At 40.3% G+C, this 15,688-nt stretch overlaps 1 protein-coding gene across 3 annotated transcripts in view; it reads right to left on the bottom strand.

The window, feature by feature from the left end:
• The window catches only part of LOC103729502 (Golgi pH regulator), a 42,833-nt gene that overhangs the window by 16,246 nt on the left and 10,899 nt on the right, over nt 1-15,688 (bottom strand). For all 3 annotated transcript variants that reach the window (XM_008827576.3, XM_029560872.1, XM_029560871.1), the window contains 4 exons: nt 13,775-13,881; nt 12,860-12,961; nt 9,166-9,286; nt 7,765-7,845 (listed from right to left, as the gene is read on the bottom strand). In XM_008827576.3, coding sequence (XP_008825798.1) covers nt 7,765-7,845; nt 9,166-9,286; nt 12,860-12,961; nt 13,775-13,881 — 411 coding nt within the window. The remainder of the gene's footprint in view (nt 1-7,764; nt 7,846-9,165; nt 9,287-12,859; nt 12,962-13,774; nt 13,882-15,688) is intronic.

Here is a 15,688-nt window from a genome sequence, read left to right as displayed (position 1 = left end):
CCCCCGCAGCCCGCTTTCCCCTACTTCCCAGTCTCACAGCTGACTCTGAAGTTCCACTGGAGAGCACAGTGATGTGGCCAGGAAAGGAGCTGGGAATGTGGCAGTAGGCATACATCTAGGGACTGGCTCTGCTACTTAGAAGCTATGAAACCTATGGTTTCACTTCCTCACTTCTGGATGGTTGTAAAAATTAATGAAATAACCTAAGAAGTCACATTGTTAACTTCAAAGTACTACACACAAATAGTTAGAATTTAAGGAGAAAATAAAATAGCTAAGAAAGCTGGATAAAGGGATCAGGTGCAGAGGAGGAACTCAATAAAAAGCATCTAAAAAGGAAAAAACCCACATAATTAGGACCTCTTAACTCACTGCAGACCACCCCGTTCCATGACTGCAGCCTGTCCCACTGCTGGATAAAGTGACAGAAACGCCAGTCCTTCCTCTCCTCTGCTGCAGAGGATTCAGTGGCAGCTGCTGGCATGGTCCAGTCCATCACAAATGTATGAAAAACAAGGTCCTCGTGAGGTTAAAAAGCATACAAATGATTATTTGAAGGGTGTAATGGGGCAAACTCCATAGGCCTAAAATGAACCAGGCTGGGTCTAGTGGTGATAGGAGAGTGGAACCACAGAAAAACTTAAGGTGAACATTTTTGGGTGACAAGATGAAAATAATGAGGAAGCAGTGACATTGGAATTTGTGTCTGGGATTGATAGGAAGAGCACCTATGGAATCAAATACCAGATGGTATTCTATGGGCTAAAAATGTAAAGAATCAGCTAAAAGGACATTCACAATAAAGATTGTTAGACGTGTCACCGTGGTGACTTAAACTGTTTCCCCTCAGAATTACCTTTGCCTAGATACTGAATGAATGAAACACGGCTCCAAGTGTGTTTTCTGTCTTTCCTTACAAACATTCCCTGGAACTTGGCAAGTTGGGAAGATGTATAAGGAAATAAGAAAAGGCTCAGATAATAGCAGCCTTAAGACTCAGTCATGTTTTAATGAGACTGCTGAACGGGTATGTGAAGAGGTTCTGTTCTCATTGTATGCTTTGGCTTAACAAGCGGGCTTAAAGGAGAGGCAGTTGGAAGAGGGAGGCTGAAGGCCATTTCTAGTCCTGTCAGTCTTTTAGCTCCGACAATCACTGGAGGCTGTGGTATTGACCTAGCTATACAGGTAAAGGTGCGTGCACTGGGCAGTGACGGCTCAACAGACAAGAAATGGAATGTGCAGAAGTGAAAGTTGGCTACACAGACAAGCATGACATCATTTGAAACAGTTCACTTTCACTTTTGATTTTAATTACCTAATTTTATTTAAAAAAAAAAATTTAATTTTATGTGTATGAGTGTATTGCCTGCATGTATGTGAGTGTACCGTGTCGTGCAATGCCGCAGAGGTCAAAAGAGGGCTTCGGATTCCCCTGGAACTGGAGTTAAGGATGGTTCTAGCCGCCATGTAGGTGCTGGGAATCGAACCCGGGTCCTCTGCAAAAGCAGTCAGTGCTCTTAACCGCTGAGCCATCTCTCCAGCCCCTAAATACCTAATTTTAAATCAATTTTGCTCTTATTAAATAAGCTGTAGATAAAAATAAATCTATATACATAAGAACAAAAGGTACCATCAAACTTTCTGAGATGTGTTTTTTTTTAAATTTTTAAATTTTATTTTATGTGTATGTGTGTATTACCTGAAGTGAGTGTACCCATGTTGTGCAATGCCCGCAGAGGTCAGAAGAGGCTGTTGGATCCCCTGGGACTGGAGTTATGGACAGTTGTTAGCTGCCATGTGGGTGCTGGGATTCAAACCCTGGTCTTCTGTAAGAACAACCAGTGTTCTTAACCGCTGAGCCATCTCTCCAGCCCCTGAGCTGTGGTTTTAAAATGTATGAAAACAAGGCCAGGTGCATGCCTTTAATCCCAGCACTCAGAGGCAGAGGCAGGCAGGTGGATCTCTATGAGTTCAAGGCCAGCCTGGTCTACATAGTGAGTTCCAGGCCAGCTGGGGCTACAGGAAGACCCTGAATGAAAACAAATACCATAGCATAGAAGTAGACACTTTTATCTTTAACTTTCTTCAGCATCTCAATGTCATTATCACTGCTGTCTTTTCTTAACAAGGCTGTTTCACAATAAGAAATGATTTGTTCATGACTGGAGGCCATTAAAAAATTCAAAATACGAAAGCAGAAGAAGCACCTGACTGAGTGGAAGCATCACTGGAGGAAGCTGAAAATGGCTCTAAATAAGTTCTACTGTTTTCTGGTTCTCATTTCTGGGTTCAGCCATTTCTTTTCTTTTTAACTTAAAACTTAAAAAAGGGGACGGTGGTGGTGGAGAAATGGCTCTGCAGTTAACAGCACTGGCTGTTCTTGCAGAGGACCCAGGTTCAGATCCCAGCATTTACATGGCAGCTAACAAGTGTCCATAACCCCAGTTCCAGGGGATCTGACAACCCTCTTCTGGTCTCTGTGGGCACTGCATGACATGGGTGCACTTACATGCAGGCAAAACACTCGCACACAAAAAATAAAAATAAAAAAAAATTTTATTTGTGTATGTGCATGATATGTGGGTGGGTGTGTTTGCTACATCATGTGTGTGGAGGTGAGAGGACAACTTTCAGGAGTTGGTTTTCTCCTTCTACCACCTGAGTTCCGGGGATGGAACTCAGGTCTCCAGGATTGGTGGCAAGAACCTTTATCCACTGAGCCATTTCACTAGCCCATAAGAACTTTGAATTTTGAGCTAACTGTACATTCACATATGTTTTTAAGAAGTATAGAGATTCCATGCATCCTCTGCACACATTTCCAGTGCTATAAGATATTGACATTGAAATAGTCATGATACAGTACCTCTCTATCACGCCGAAGAGACTTCCGTTTTTTTTCTTGGATAGCCCACATCTCTCCCACCATCAATTGCTCAACCTCTGACAACCACTAATTGGTCTTCTATTTCTATAAATTTTCCATTAAAACTGTGTGTACAGTTAGGATTAAACAGTATGTATCCTTTGGCAAATGGTCTTCTTTCTACTAAGTAAAAAATTCCATTCAGTTTTTTCGTGTTGTTCTGTGCATTGGTAGTGTGTTCATTTTTATTGTTAAGTAGTATTCCACAGTATGGCTGTACTACAATGTGTCTGACCATTCACTCATTAAGGCTATCTGGGTTACCTCTAGTTTTGGGGCTACTATGAATAAAGCTGTTGTATCCATTTTTGTATGATCATAGAATTTCATTTCTTGGTATAAATGCCCAGAAGTTCAATTTCTGGAGTCAGTTATTGGCATATTTAGTTCTTTTAAAAGAGCTAAACTGTGTTCCAGTTACTTAATAGCCTATGTGCTCAATGGTAATGCATGTGTGGTTCAGTTTTCTGCATTCTTATTAGTATTTTGTGTAGTCACCAGTCTAAAAAAAAATTATGGGTACACGTGTGTCTGTGTGTAGGTAGAAGAAGGTGTCAAAGTCCTCAGAGCTGGAGTTATAGGTAGCTGTGAACAGCTGTGGAAGCTAGGACTTGAACTTGGGTTCGCTGTAAGAGCAGTACTTGCTCCTAACCTCTGAGCCATTTCTCCAGGCCATTGTTACTACTGATGTTAGTCATTTTAAATGTACAGTAACTTTACTGTGACTCTAACTGCATGTCCTTAATGTCTACTGTTGAATATTTTTTTCATATACGTGAATGCCATCCAAATGATTTTTTGCCCACATTCTAAATTGTAGTTCTTTTTAAAGAGTTTTTGGAAGTTTCTTCTTTTTTCCTTTTTTAAAATTTTATTTTTAATTATGTGCATATATGCATGTCTGTGTATAGGTATGTGCATGTGTGTTTGGGTGCCCAAGGAGGCCAGAAACATTGGATCTCCCAGGAGCTAAAGTTACAGGTAGTTGTGAGCTGCCTGACATGGGTACTGGGAATCAAACTTAGGTTCTCTAGAAAAACAGTACGTGCTCTTAACCACTAAGCCATATTTCTAGTCCCCTCTTTTTGTTTTTTTAAAGTCTAGATGTGGGACTGGAGAGATGGTTCAGCAGTTAAAGAGCACCAGGTTTGGGTTCCAGCTCCCACATGGCAGCTGGCCACTGTCCTTAACAGGTTATCTGATGCCCTCTTCTGACTTCCACAGGCATTGCATGTATGTGGTGCACTTATATAACAAGCAAGCAAAACACACATTAAAAAAAAAAATTAGGGGTCTAGATGCTAATCTTGTCTTAGATACGTGGTTTGCATGTATTTTCTCCCTGTCAGTGGCTTATCTTTTCATCTTTTTCTCAAGGTCCTTCACAAAGCAACTATTTTTAATTTTGATGGAGTTCAGTTTATCAATATTTCTTTTTATGGACTTTATTTTGGGGATTAAGTAAAAGAATTTTTGCCTGGCTCTAGATCTCAGATTTTTTTCCCTATAAGTTTTACACCTCACATTTAAGTTCAATATTTACCTTGAATTCATCTTTCTATATATTTTGAAACTTAGATATGGATTTTTATTGAGAATTTCATAGTGTTTTTTATCATATTCACCTCCAACTCCTCTCCATTACTCCTCCCAGATCCATTGGGAGCACAGTTCCCTGAAAGATCAGAAAGCAAGAATTCTGGGGATTCAGGTCCACTCTTGGCTACTGAAACTGATGCTGATTCTTATTCAAATATAGCGATGATGTGGCTTAGAAACTCTGCACTCTACTATTGTTTCAAAGCAGCTATGGCTGGTGCTGAAATTTCACTACTCAGTGCATTTTGTCCCCTCCTGATCAATTTTAAAAGAGGGCTGGCAAAACCTAACTTAGGGTTAATAATTTTCTTCCAGTATGACAAGTGAGAAGAGATTCCTCCTCCCACCTGGTATTGTCACTTTTTTGAATGGTACTCTTCGTGTACATCACTTTGCTATGGTCCTCTACAGTTGAAGCAAATTATGAGTAATTGCCAAAATGTTGTTCAATATTGCTAAGTGGGAAGGACCCCAGTGCTGTTGTGTTAGCTATCTATATACCCTGTTAGCTCTACTGGGAGAAGGGCTTTGCTAATCAAGAAGGCTAATTCTTCTGAGAGCCTCTCAAATTACTAATGAATCTTACAGGACCATAACTACCCTAACTGGACATGGTCTTATGGAGGATTTGGGCTATAGAGAAATGTGTATGGGCCAGAGTCTCTCTCTCTCTTCTCTCTCTTCTTTCTCTCTCCTCTCTCTCTGTCTCTCCCTCCCTCCCTCCATCCCCAGCTGTCCTGGAACTCACTATATAGACCACGCTGGCCTCCAACTCACAGAGATCTGCCTGCCTCTGCCTCTCAAGTGACCATGCCCAGTTGTGAGTTATCTTTTTAATGTATAAAATAAATACTATAAAAGGAAGAATAACACTGGGAACCAAAGTAGTATTCCTACATAAGTATCTTTCACCATTGAGTAATCGTCCTTTATTGTTATAATTTTTAGAAACTTAAGTTTATTTACATTCATGTAAAATACACTATGCAGACTATAAATAAAATATATGTAAGCAACATAAATGCATACTTATATGTCTACCTTTAATACTTCAGTACAAATGGACATGGATAATTGGTAAATTGAAGCCTCTTTATCATTCTAATGTCTACTGCTGTCTCATACATTAAGGTTTCTTTGACTGGACTATGGATCAAACTATAGAAATGTGTAGTAGAAGGGAATAGGAAGTGCAAATATACTTGTGCAATTTGAAACTCTCATTGCCTTTTATATATGAAAAATTCTAACTTTAATCAAGACAGTAGACTAATGAGTTTCATTAGTGTAACAAATGACTGTTTTTTTAAATCATTCTATCCCCATCGCCTAGAACAGTGTCTGGCAGAGACTAGGTTTTCTAAAATGAAATGAATGAGTCTACGAAGACAAAATATGAAAACCAAATGATTATCCTCATGATTATTAGTAAGTTGGGTAAGCTGTCTTTAGGTACAACTCACTGTTCTAAGGGATGTACAAGTCTAACACATTATCATCTCCTTTTCTGGGGTACAGAATAAATATTATAAAATTTCTATATAAGTATCTCTGTGTACACAGAGTGATCAACAAGTTAAGCTGATGAAGATAGCTTTCACCTCTTTCTAATATCTGTCAAATTAACCTTTATGTGCTTATTAAAGACATTATGTAATAGATGCTAATTTAAAATGACATTATTTTGAGGCTTAAAAATTCTTACTAGTCTGTTATCATATTTAAAAAAATATGGTAAATTTTTTAAATTAAAAAAAAAATTAAAAATCAAGGCACAGAGACATTAAGTACCCACTTCAAGGTCACGCTGTAAGGTGTAGGCCAAGGTTTCAAATGCAGACAGCTCATTTCAGAGTGCTATGCTTTTGCTTATTGTGACATGGATTTATATAGAATGCATTTTGGAAACATCTATTTTAGAAGTACTTTTTGGGAGGACAGCTAGATGGCTCAGCAGATAAAGGTACTTGTTGCCATGCCTGATCACCGGAATTCAATCCCTAGACACATGGTAGAAAGAGCTGACTTGACATGCATGCTGTGGCTCTCATATACCCATATACAAGTACACACACACAAGTAAATAATGTAATGAAAAATATTTGTAAAGTACATTTTTTGATAATTTTTATGTAGCTGTTTTTCTGGATTGAAATATCCTGTGCTGGAAGCTTCAGTTGTCAACTTGACAAACCTGGGAAGAGGGAACCTCAACTGAGGCATTGCTTCTGTTGGATTAGCTTGTGAGAGGCATTTACTTAATTGCTAATTGATGTGGGAGGGCCCAGCCCATTGTGGGTGGTGCCACCCCCTACAGTGTTCCTCTGCAGTCTGCTCCATGCTTCAGTTCTATCCTCAGATCTCTGCCTTGAGCTCCTGCCTAACATCCCTCAGTGTTGGATTGTGACCTGAGAGCTGTAAGTGGAAATAAACTCTTTTCTTCTCAAGTTGTTTTTGTAAATGTTTTATCAGAGTAAGAGAATGCTAACTAGAACACATTCCATTGTGGAGGGAAGGAGAGTGCTCAGAACTTTAAGAAACTCACAAGATACAAGACTCTGCTGGAGGCAGGTGTGTGCCTGGGTAAGTTCTTCAGTAATGGAGCTGCCTACAAATTGGGAAACCAGTGTTGAAGCTTTCATGAGTTGTAACCCACGTTGGGGTGGGCTTTTTAGTGATGTAACTGCTAGAGTCACCCATGCTTTTATAAGGAATCCATCTCATAGGTTGACCAAGTTGGACTTTGATGGAATTTCTTTACTTTGTCTGACATAGACAGAAACAAACTCCCAGGAAAAATATTTGAACAGTAATACAGACACAATGCCTATAAGACTTAAAGGTTCTTAAGTAGCTGGAGAAATAGAAGTTGAAAAGATCTAAGTCAAGCACGGAAAGGTTTTAAAAATGTAAGAAAACAACCTTAAAATATTCACCCTTGTCCTCTGTATACTGACATTAAATAAATGTGGGAAAGATCAATGAAAACAACAAAAAAAATTCTACCCTTCAAATATAAAACTTATTCGAACAATTTATCTAAAGAGAAATGCTAAGATTCAGAAAGCTGAATTTGAGAGCTTTTTTTCCTCTAAGACTGGACAATAGTAAATCTTTGGTGGCACCTTATTCTATAATAAAACTGAGTAAGTAGATGTTTCATGCCAGCACCAATTCACCGTCACTTTACTACGGAGCCATTTCATCAGGGTGCATAGTGTTCAAAGTGCTGACCTCACCTTTTCTTTTTGCTTATGATCATATCCATGGTTTGGAGAAGTCGTCGTTCCAGGGCGAGGATATCAGTGTCAGTCACATTCCTATAATAAGCACAAACTGTTGGCAATGTTTTTGGGTTCCACTCTTGGGCATAATGCAAGCCAATATGATAAAACATAAACCCCAGCTGTTACCCCAAAATTCAGGGATCAGCCTTTCTAGAAAATATTAAAATGGCTCTATTAGGCTAAGCTGCCTGGATTGTCATTTCTTACAGCAAATTCATCTGGTGTCCCAGGGCAGCAGAAGGGACCTCATGACCTCACAGTCATTCTCAGCTTTGACCCTATGCTTATTTGGCACCGTTTCCTACTGCTGTACTTTGAGGAGGAGCCGAATGGCTGAGGTTAGGAGTCACTCATATTGCTGTCCATGAAAAATATGCCTTTAAGAACTGTGCATGAACAAGGCGTGGTGGTGCATGGCTTTAATCCTAGGACTTGGGATTTCTGTGAGATAGAGTCCAGCCTGGTCTATAAAGCGAGTTCCAGGCCAGCTGTGGCTACAGGGAGACCCTATCTCAAAAAGACCAAACAAACAAACAAAAAAGAAAATCCACGACCCGCCCCCCAATCCCAAAAAACCTGTGTGAAGGCTGGAGGGGTGACTCAGTGGTTAAGAGTACTGGCTGCTCTTACAGAGGACCTGGGTTCAATTCTTAGCACCCACATGGCAGCTAACAACCCTCTGTAACTTTAGTTCCAGGGAATCCGAATTCCTCTTCTGACTTCCATGGGCATTGCACAACATGGGTGCACTTATATACATACAGGTTCTCCCATAGACATGAAATTAAACAAAACAAAACTGTATGTGGGCAAGAGATATGTTACTTAAAAATAAAAGAGTCACATGTGGTGGCACATGCTTATCATCCCAAGAGGTGGAAGCAAGAATTTAAGGCTAACCTGAGCTACATAGTGAGATGTTGTCTGAAAAAGAAGTGTGTGTGTGTGTGTGTATGTGTGTGTGTGTGTGTGTGTAAAATGGGAGTGATGGCTTAGCTGTTAAGAGTACTAGCTACTCTTGCAGTGGACCCAGGTTTGGTTCCTAGGACCTATATGGCAGGTCACACCCTCTGTAACTCCAGTTCCAGGGAATCCAATGCCCTCTTCTGGCCTCTTTGGGAATTGCAGGCACATGGTGCACTTTACATACATGCAGGCAAAACAGTATAAACAAAAAACAAAAATAAATTTTAAAAAAGACGTATTTAGGAAGATTATAGGTCAACGCCCACAGGTACAGAGGAAGAGAATAACAAAAAGATACTGTCATAGCTGGAGTATGCAAATACTAAAGCTGTAGTGTAAGGCATACACATTCAAATAACGGGGAAAAAGAAAAGAGACAAACGTTACCTGAGGAAGTAGGACATGTATGTGTATGGACAGTTGACAGCACCAAATCCAGAAAGCAGAGCCATGAATGTCACCCCAATCACACCTACCCGGCTGATGAGCTGTTCTATGGACAAGATCCCTACAAAATCAATGCAGATAGAATGGTGTTGATCTGTGCCATGAAATCAAACATTACATAAAACATCAAAATCAAAATCATCAACTTACAACCAATATTTATGACTTGAAGTACCAAAACAGTGATTTCTATTTTATTTTATATGCAGTTACTTATGTTACATATGTTTTATTTTAAAAATGTTTTTCATTGTATCATTTAATTACTGTGTGTGTGTGTGTGTGTGCGTGTGTGTGTGTGTGTACTTGTTCATACTGTGGTGTGAGAGTGGAGGAGATGGTTCTCTCTTTTCACGTGTCCCAGGGATGGGAACTTTGGCTGTCAGGCTTGGTGACAAGCACCTCTGCCTGCTGAGCCATCTCATCAGCCCGCTACGTAAGTTCTAAAAGCTACATGTTTCCTCTGACCCAAATGCTGGATAAGTTTCCCTCAAATCCCTGCTGCCAGGTGATGAGTGCACATGGAAGGACTGTGAGTGGCAGCTCTGGACACTGCTGCTCTCAACACTCATTCCAATTGCTTTAGCTTTTCTTTCTGTATCACAGGATCCAGAAAGCCAAAGTACTTTCTCAGGCTTCCTTGAGGCTAAGGCTCAAAGTCTTGTTAAGTTTCACCAAATTGACATGCCCATGTGAGAAGTGAGCAGCCAGCAGTGGGTATGGTAAGCAGCTGGACAGAGGTTCTGTGGCTGGTCCCAGATGCTACAGGTCCTAAAGGCAGGGTTCCCTGTGTGGGGTTCCCAGGTCATTACTGTGGCACAGCTGGATGCTTTTCTTCACTGTGCAGCAGATAAACCTGGCCTAGGAACAAGCCACTTTCTGCTTATTGTGGTTTGAATGAGAATGTCCCCCATAGGCTCCAAGTTTTTGGATATTTTGTCCCCACTTGGTGGTGCTGTTCTGGGAGGTCTTAGAAGGTATGGCCATGCTGGAGGAAGCATGTCACTGGGGGCAGGCTTAGAGAGTTCTTAAGCCTCACAGGGTCTCCAGTCACTCTCTGCTTCCTGTGCCGACTGGAAGACGTGAGCCTCTGCTTTCTGCTCCTGCTCTGGCCACCTCCTGCCACCCTGCCACCATGCCTTCCTGCCATGACAAATTCTAATTCCCCTGGAACTGTAAGCTCAAATAAACTCTTACTTTTATAAGTTACCTTGGTCATGGTGTTTTATCACAGCTACTGAAAAGTAACTAACGCAACTAGTTACTGTGGATTTTTGTTTTCTGCAATAAAGATCCTGATGCATACAGGATAGTGAATGAACACATGTGCATTTAAGAAAGTTTAGTAGGACACTGCTTTTATTTATTTAATTAATGAATTAGGGTTTTCATTTATTTGTTTATTGAGATAGGGCCTCATTACATAGCAATTTCCTGCATTTGCTTCCTGAGTGCTGAAATTATAGGCATGCCCCATCATGTTCAGCCTATATATTGTCATCAGCTTAGAAATTAAGATACTGCTAAATTCACTAAATGGACTCAGTGCATTACACACAAAGACACAGACACACAGACATACACGTTTATAAATGTATGTACATATGACAGTGATGGTGGGGAAGAGGATGGGAGGTTGAGGGGGTAGGGGACAGGGAGGAGTAGGTGGGGCTGGGCAGCAAGGAAATAGTGCAGGGACAATGTAGGAAACTTTCAAAAAGTAACAAACTTTCTTCTGTTTAAAATAATTCTTTTATGAGAAAAGATGATTTTTTCCCAAAAATTTCCTTAGTAGCTGTTTTGTGGAACCTCTCTTTCCCTAAACAAATACATTCCCTAAAGACAGAAAGAATTTTTTTCTTTTGAGATTGAGTCTCACTGAACTGGCAGGATAGTTTCAATCGCACAGCTGCAACTTGTCCTCCCACCTCATTTTCTTGAGTAGCTGTGCCACTACCCTAAAGATAATTGTATGCCACTTGGGCAATGACCATTTGGCTTTTGGGACACAGACCTCTTTGGAAGTCTGATTATAGGTTATTAACACCTCATCTTCAAATAAATATACTGCTATAGGGACCAGTGAAAGGGCTCAGTGATTAAAGGGGCCTGCTGCCAAGCCAGACAACCTAAGTTCGATCCTTAGGATCCACACGGTGGAGAGAACTGACTCCCACTAGTTGTTTTCTGACCTCAACACAAACAGTGGCATGCACATGTTTACACACACACACACACACACACACACACACACACACACACAAATAAGAATGCACTTAAAAACTTACCAAAAAAACCCTTACAACCCCCCCAAACCCCCTCCCCAACTGCTGTGGTTTAGAGGGTAGAGGTGCCTGCTGTCAAGGCTGACAACATGAGTTTGATTCCTGGAACCCACATAATAGGAGAAAACTAACTGCTGAAAGTTTCCCTCTGACTTCCACATGAGCACTGTGGTGGTGCCCAGTCATAAGATTAAAATAAAAAAAGATAGGACCTAGTTGAGAGTCTTCCAGTGATAAGAAGACAGATCTTGAGGAGGACTCGGGGACAAAGACACCTCTTCTTCTTTTGCTTTGTCTCCTGGCTGTCAGAAAGCCAGCTGTTTCCTTTCTATGACCTCTCACTATGATGCCCTGTCTCACAACCAGGTCCAAGAGCAACAGGCCAACTAACCATTTCAATCAATTTCTAAAATGGTAAGCTAAAATAAACCTTTCTTCTTTTAAATATTTTATTATTTTTATTTTATGTATATGAGTGCACTGTCTGCATGAATCTGAGTACACTTGTGTCATGCAATGCCACGGAGGTCAGAAGCGGGCTTTGGATTCCTCTGGAACTGGAGTTAAGGACTATTTGTAGCCGCCATATAGGTGCTGGGAATTGAACCCGGGTCCTCTGCAAGAGCAGTCAGTGCTCTTTAACTGCTGAGCCATCTCTCCAGCCCCAAACCTTTCTTTTTTTGAAGTTGATTATCTCAAGTATTATTTTTAATGATTTACTTGTTAAAATTATGTGTGTATGGGGCCTAGTCCATGCCTTTAATCCCAGTACTCGGGAAGCAGAGGCAGGCAGATGTCTGTGAGTTTAAGGCCAGCCTGGACTACATAGTGAGTTCCAGGCCAGCTGGGGCTATGGGGAGACCCTGTCTCAAAAAGAACAACAACAAAATAAATAAAATTATGTGTCTATGTGTGTGTGTCTTTGTGGGGTATGTGCACATAAACGCAGGTGCCTGTGGAGGCCAGAAGAGGGTGTCAGATCCTTTGGAGCTGAAGTTACAGGCAGTTGTGAGCTGCCTGATGGGTGTGCTGGGAACTGCAATCAGGTCCTTCCACAAGTAGTATACACTCTTAGCTGCTGAGCTATCTCTCTAGCCCTTGCCTCAGGTATTTTGTTATAATAACAGAAAGTTGACTGACAGACATAAAAGTATGCTCCTATAATTCCCATGCGAAGCAAACCAGTACATGGTACCCCTTAAGATGAAGGAAAAAATCTGTTTCAAATACTTTTTAGAGAAGTAAATTACTGTATTTCCCACAATCAAGGGTTTTTAAAAGGTAGTTTTGTTTTCCAAAATTAGAAAACTAAACAGCTCCTCTTCTCACTTCTACTTCCTTAGACTCACCATGTTTTGGGCTGAGTATGGGAAACGGATCTCCCAGTTTCCAGAAGAAATACATAAATGTCAACCATAAGAGACAGGAAAAGAGCAGTCGTTGTTTATGCACTAGAACAGAGGATACAAGATGGTTAGGCAGAACAGACACCTATTAGAGAGTTTGTTCTACTTAAAAATATGAGCTTCTGCTAATTAATACCTGACTGACTTGTTCACTTGGCAAATGGTGGAAAGATAATTCTTGGTGAAGCCCTCCTACCACCATTAGAGATATTTTTTCTGAAATTACAATATGGACTGAGTTAAAAGAGACATTATAGGGGGCTGGAGAGATGGCTCAGTGATTAAGAGTGTGTGCTGCTCTTGCAGAAGACCAGATTTCAGTTCCCAGCACCCACATTGGGTAGTTCACAATTGCGTTTAACTCCAGCTCTAGAAGAATCTAACACCTCTCACAACTGCCTATAACTCCAGCTCTAGAAGAAGCTAACACCTCTGGCCTCCTGAGCACCTGAACTTATGAGCACATACCCACACACAGACACATAATTAAAAATAAATTTTAAAAAGACATTCTAGAAGCACCTGTGGCAGGACGCATAATCTACTTACTCATACAGAATTGATTGATTGATTGATTTTTCTGAGACAGGGTCTGCCTGTAGCCCCAACTGGCCTGGAACTTGCTATAGTAGACCAGGCTGGCCTTGAATTCAGAATTCTGCCTACCTCTGCCTCTTAAGTGCTGGGATTAAAGGCATACATTACTATGTCTGGCCAGAATTTATTTTACAACTGTTTTAAGACATGTGGTGTCCCCAGACAGCAGTAGTAAATATAGAAATGAAGCTGCCTACAATTCCACTCTCCATTAATTCGTACTCCAATCTGTGTGTTGATGTTAGAAGGCAAAATACTTACATAGTTGGATGTTACTCATGATAAAGTAGCCAATGTAGAAAGGTACCATGAAAACCAAAATGAACAGAATTATATACAGGTTCATTTTCCAGTGGAAGTAACGGGAGCTGAAATAAAGACCAAAGACCATCACTGGGAGGTGGGGAATGTGCATTTCATGGTTTTATCTTTAAACTATTATAGAGATGCTATGAACATTAGTGTACCATGAACATAATATGACCAGGTTTTTCTCTTTACACAGAGGTGGAGTGGAATGGCTACACCATATGGTAAATTTATATTTAATCTCTGGAGGCAGTCCTATTGTTTCTCAGTGTGGTTACATCACTTTACATTTGCCCTAGCAGTGCTGAGGAGTGCAGTTTTCTTTACCTGCAACACCACTTGCTATTTATTGTCTGTCTTTTGGGTTATGGCCATCCTAGAGGAAATAGTATGTTACTGTGGTCTTGTGTTTCTCTGATGGGTAATGAACTGGACCATCTTTTCATGCGCTTATTGGACATCTGTACATCATCTTTGGACAAATGCCTATTTAGACTTTTGTACACTTTTTATACTGTGCTCTTTTTTTTCCTTTTGTAGTACTGGAGACAACCTAGAATTTTATACATGCTAGCTAATCACTACCACTGAACTATATTCTCAGTCAGTCCTTTGTCTAACCCCTTCCCAGGCCTTTTTGAGACAGGGTCTCTCTGTAGCCCCAGCTGGCCTGGAACTCACTATGTAGACCAGGCTGGCACTGAACTCACAGAGATCTACCTGCCTCTGCCTCCTGAATGCTGGGACTAAGGGCACGCACCACCATGCTCAGCCCTCTGTACACTTAGACCAGGCTGGCCTTGAACTCAGAAATCCACCAGCCTCTGCCTCCTGAGTGCTGGGATTAAAGGTGTGTGTTGCCTTTTTATTATTGACTTGTAATATATTCCAGAAAGAAAATCCTTATGAGATAGGTGATTTGAAATAATTCTCTCTATTCTTGGGATAGCTATTCATTTTCTTCATGGTTTTATCTTTCTATTATGACTGATAGTAGCCTGGCTTGGTATGTATGGTTATTAAGAATTTGTAGAACATTGGTCTATGCCCTCCTAGCTTTCAAAATCTCCATTGCAAAGTCAGGTGTTATTCTGATAGGCCTGCCTTTTATGCGATTTGGTCTTTCTCTCTTGCAGCTTTCAGTATCCTCTCTTTGTTCTATACATTTAATTTTTTGATTATTATGTGATGTGGGAATTTCTTTTCAGGTCCTATTTGGTGTTCTGTATGCCTCTTGCATCTTGACAGGTATCTCCTTCCTTAGATTTGGCAAATTTCCTTTTATGATTCTGTTGAAGTATTTTCTGTACCTTGTACCTGGGTTTCTTTTTCTGTATCTATGATCCATAGTTTTGATCTTTTTATAGTATCTGAGTTCATACACTTTTTGTTCCTGGGTTTTCTTAGATTTAGCATTGTCTTTGACTGAATGATCCAATTCCTGTACCTCATCTTCAAGGCTTCATATTCTCTTTTCCATGTGATTTATTCTATTGGTGAGGCTTTCAACTGAGTTTATTTTACTGACAGTTTCTCATTTTAGGTTTTATTTCAGTTTGAGTTTTCTTTAGAAATGACATTCTATTTTCATATCTTAGATTGTTTTATTTCATTCAGTTGTTTGTGTTTTCATGGTCTTCATTCAAGAATTTATGTGTGGCCCTTTTTGAGTCTGCTGAACATATTCATAATTGCTATTTTGAAATGTTTGTGTTGTGTATCAGGGAACACTGTGGTGAGTATACTGATTTCTGGAGGAGACATGCTGTCTTGGTTATTCATACTTATGTTTTTGAGATTGGACTTAGGCATCTGGATATTTGTTTGCTGTTACCTCAATGTGTCAGGTTGAAGACCAGTGTCAGA

The sequence above is a fragment of the Nannospalax galili genome, unplaced genomic scaffold (genome assembly GCF_000622305.1).
Source record: "Nannospalax galili isolate Female #2095 unplaced genomic scaffold, S.galili_v1.0 scaffold693, whole genome shotgun sequence".
In the NCBI taxonomy this organism is placed as follows: domain Eukaryota; kingdom Metazoa; phylum Chordata; class Mammalia; order Rodentia; family Spalacidae; genus Nannospalax; species Nannospalax galili.
Note: the sequence above shows the minus strand (reverse complement) of the source record. Positions and strands in the feature narration are given on the sequence as shown.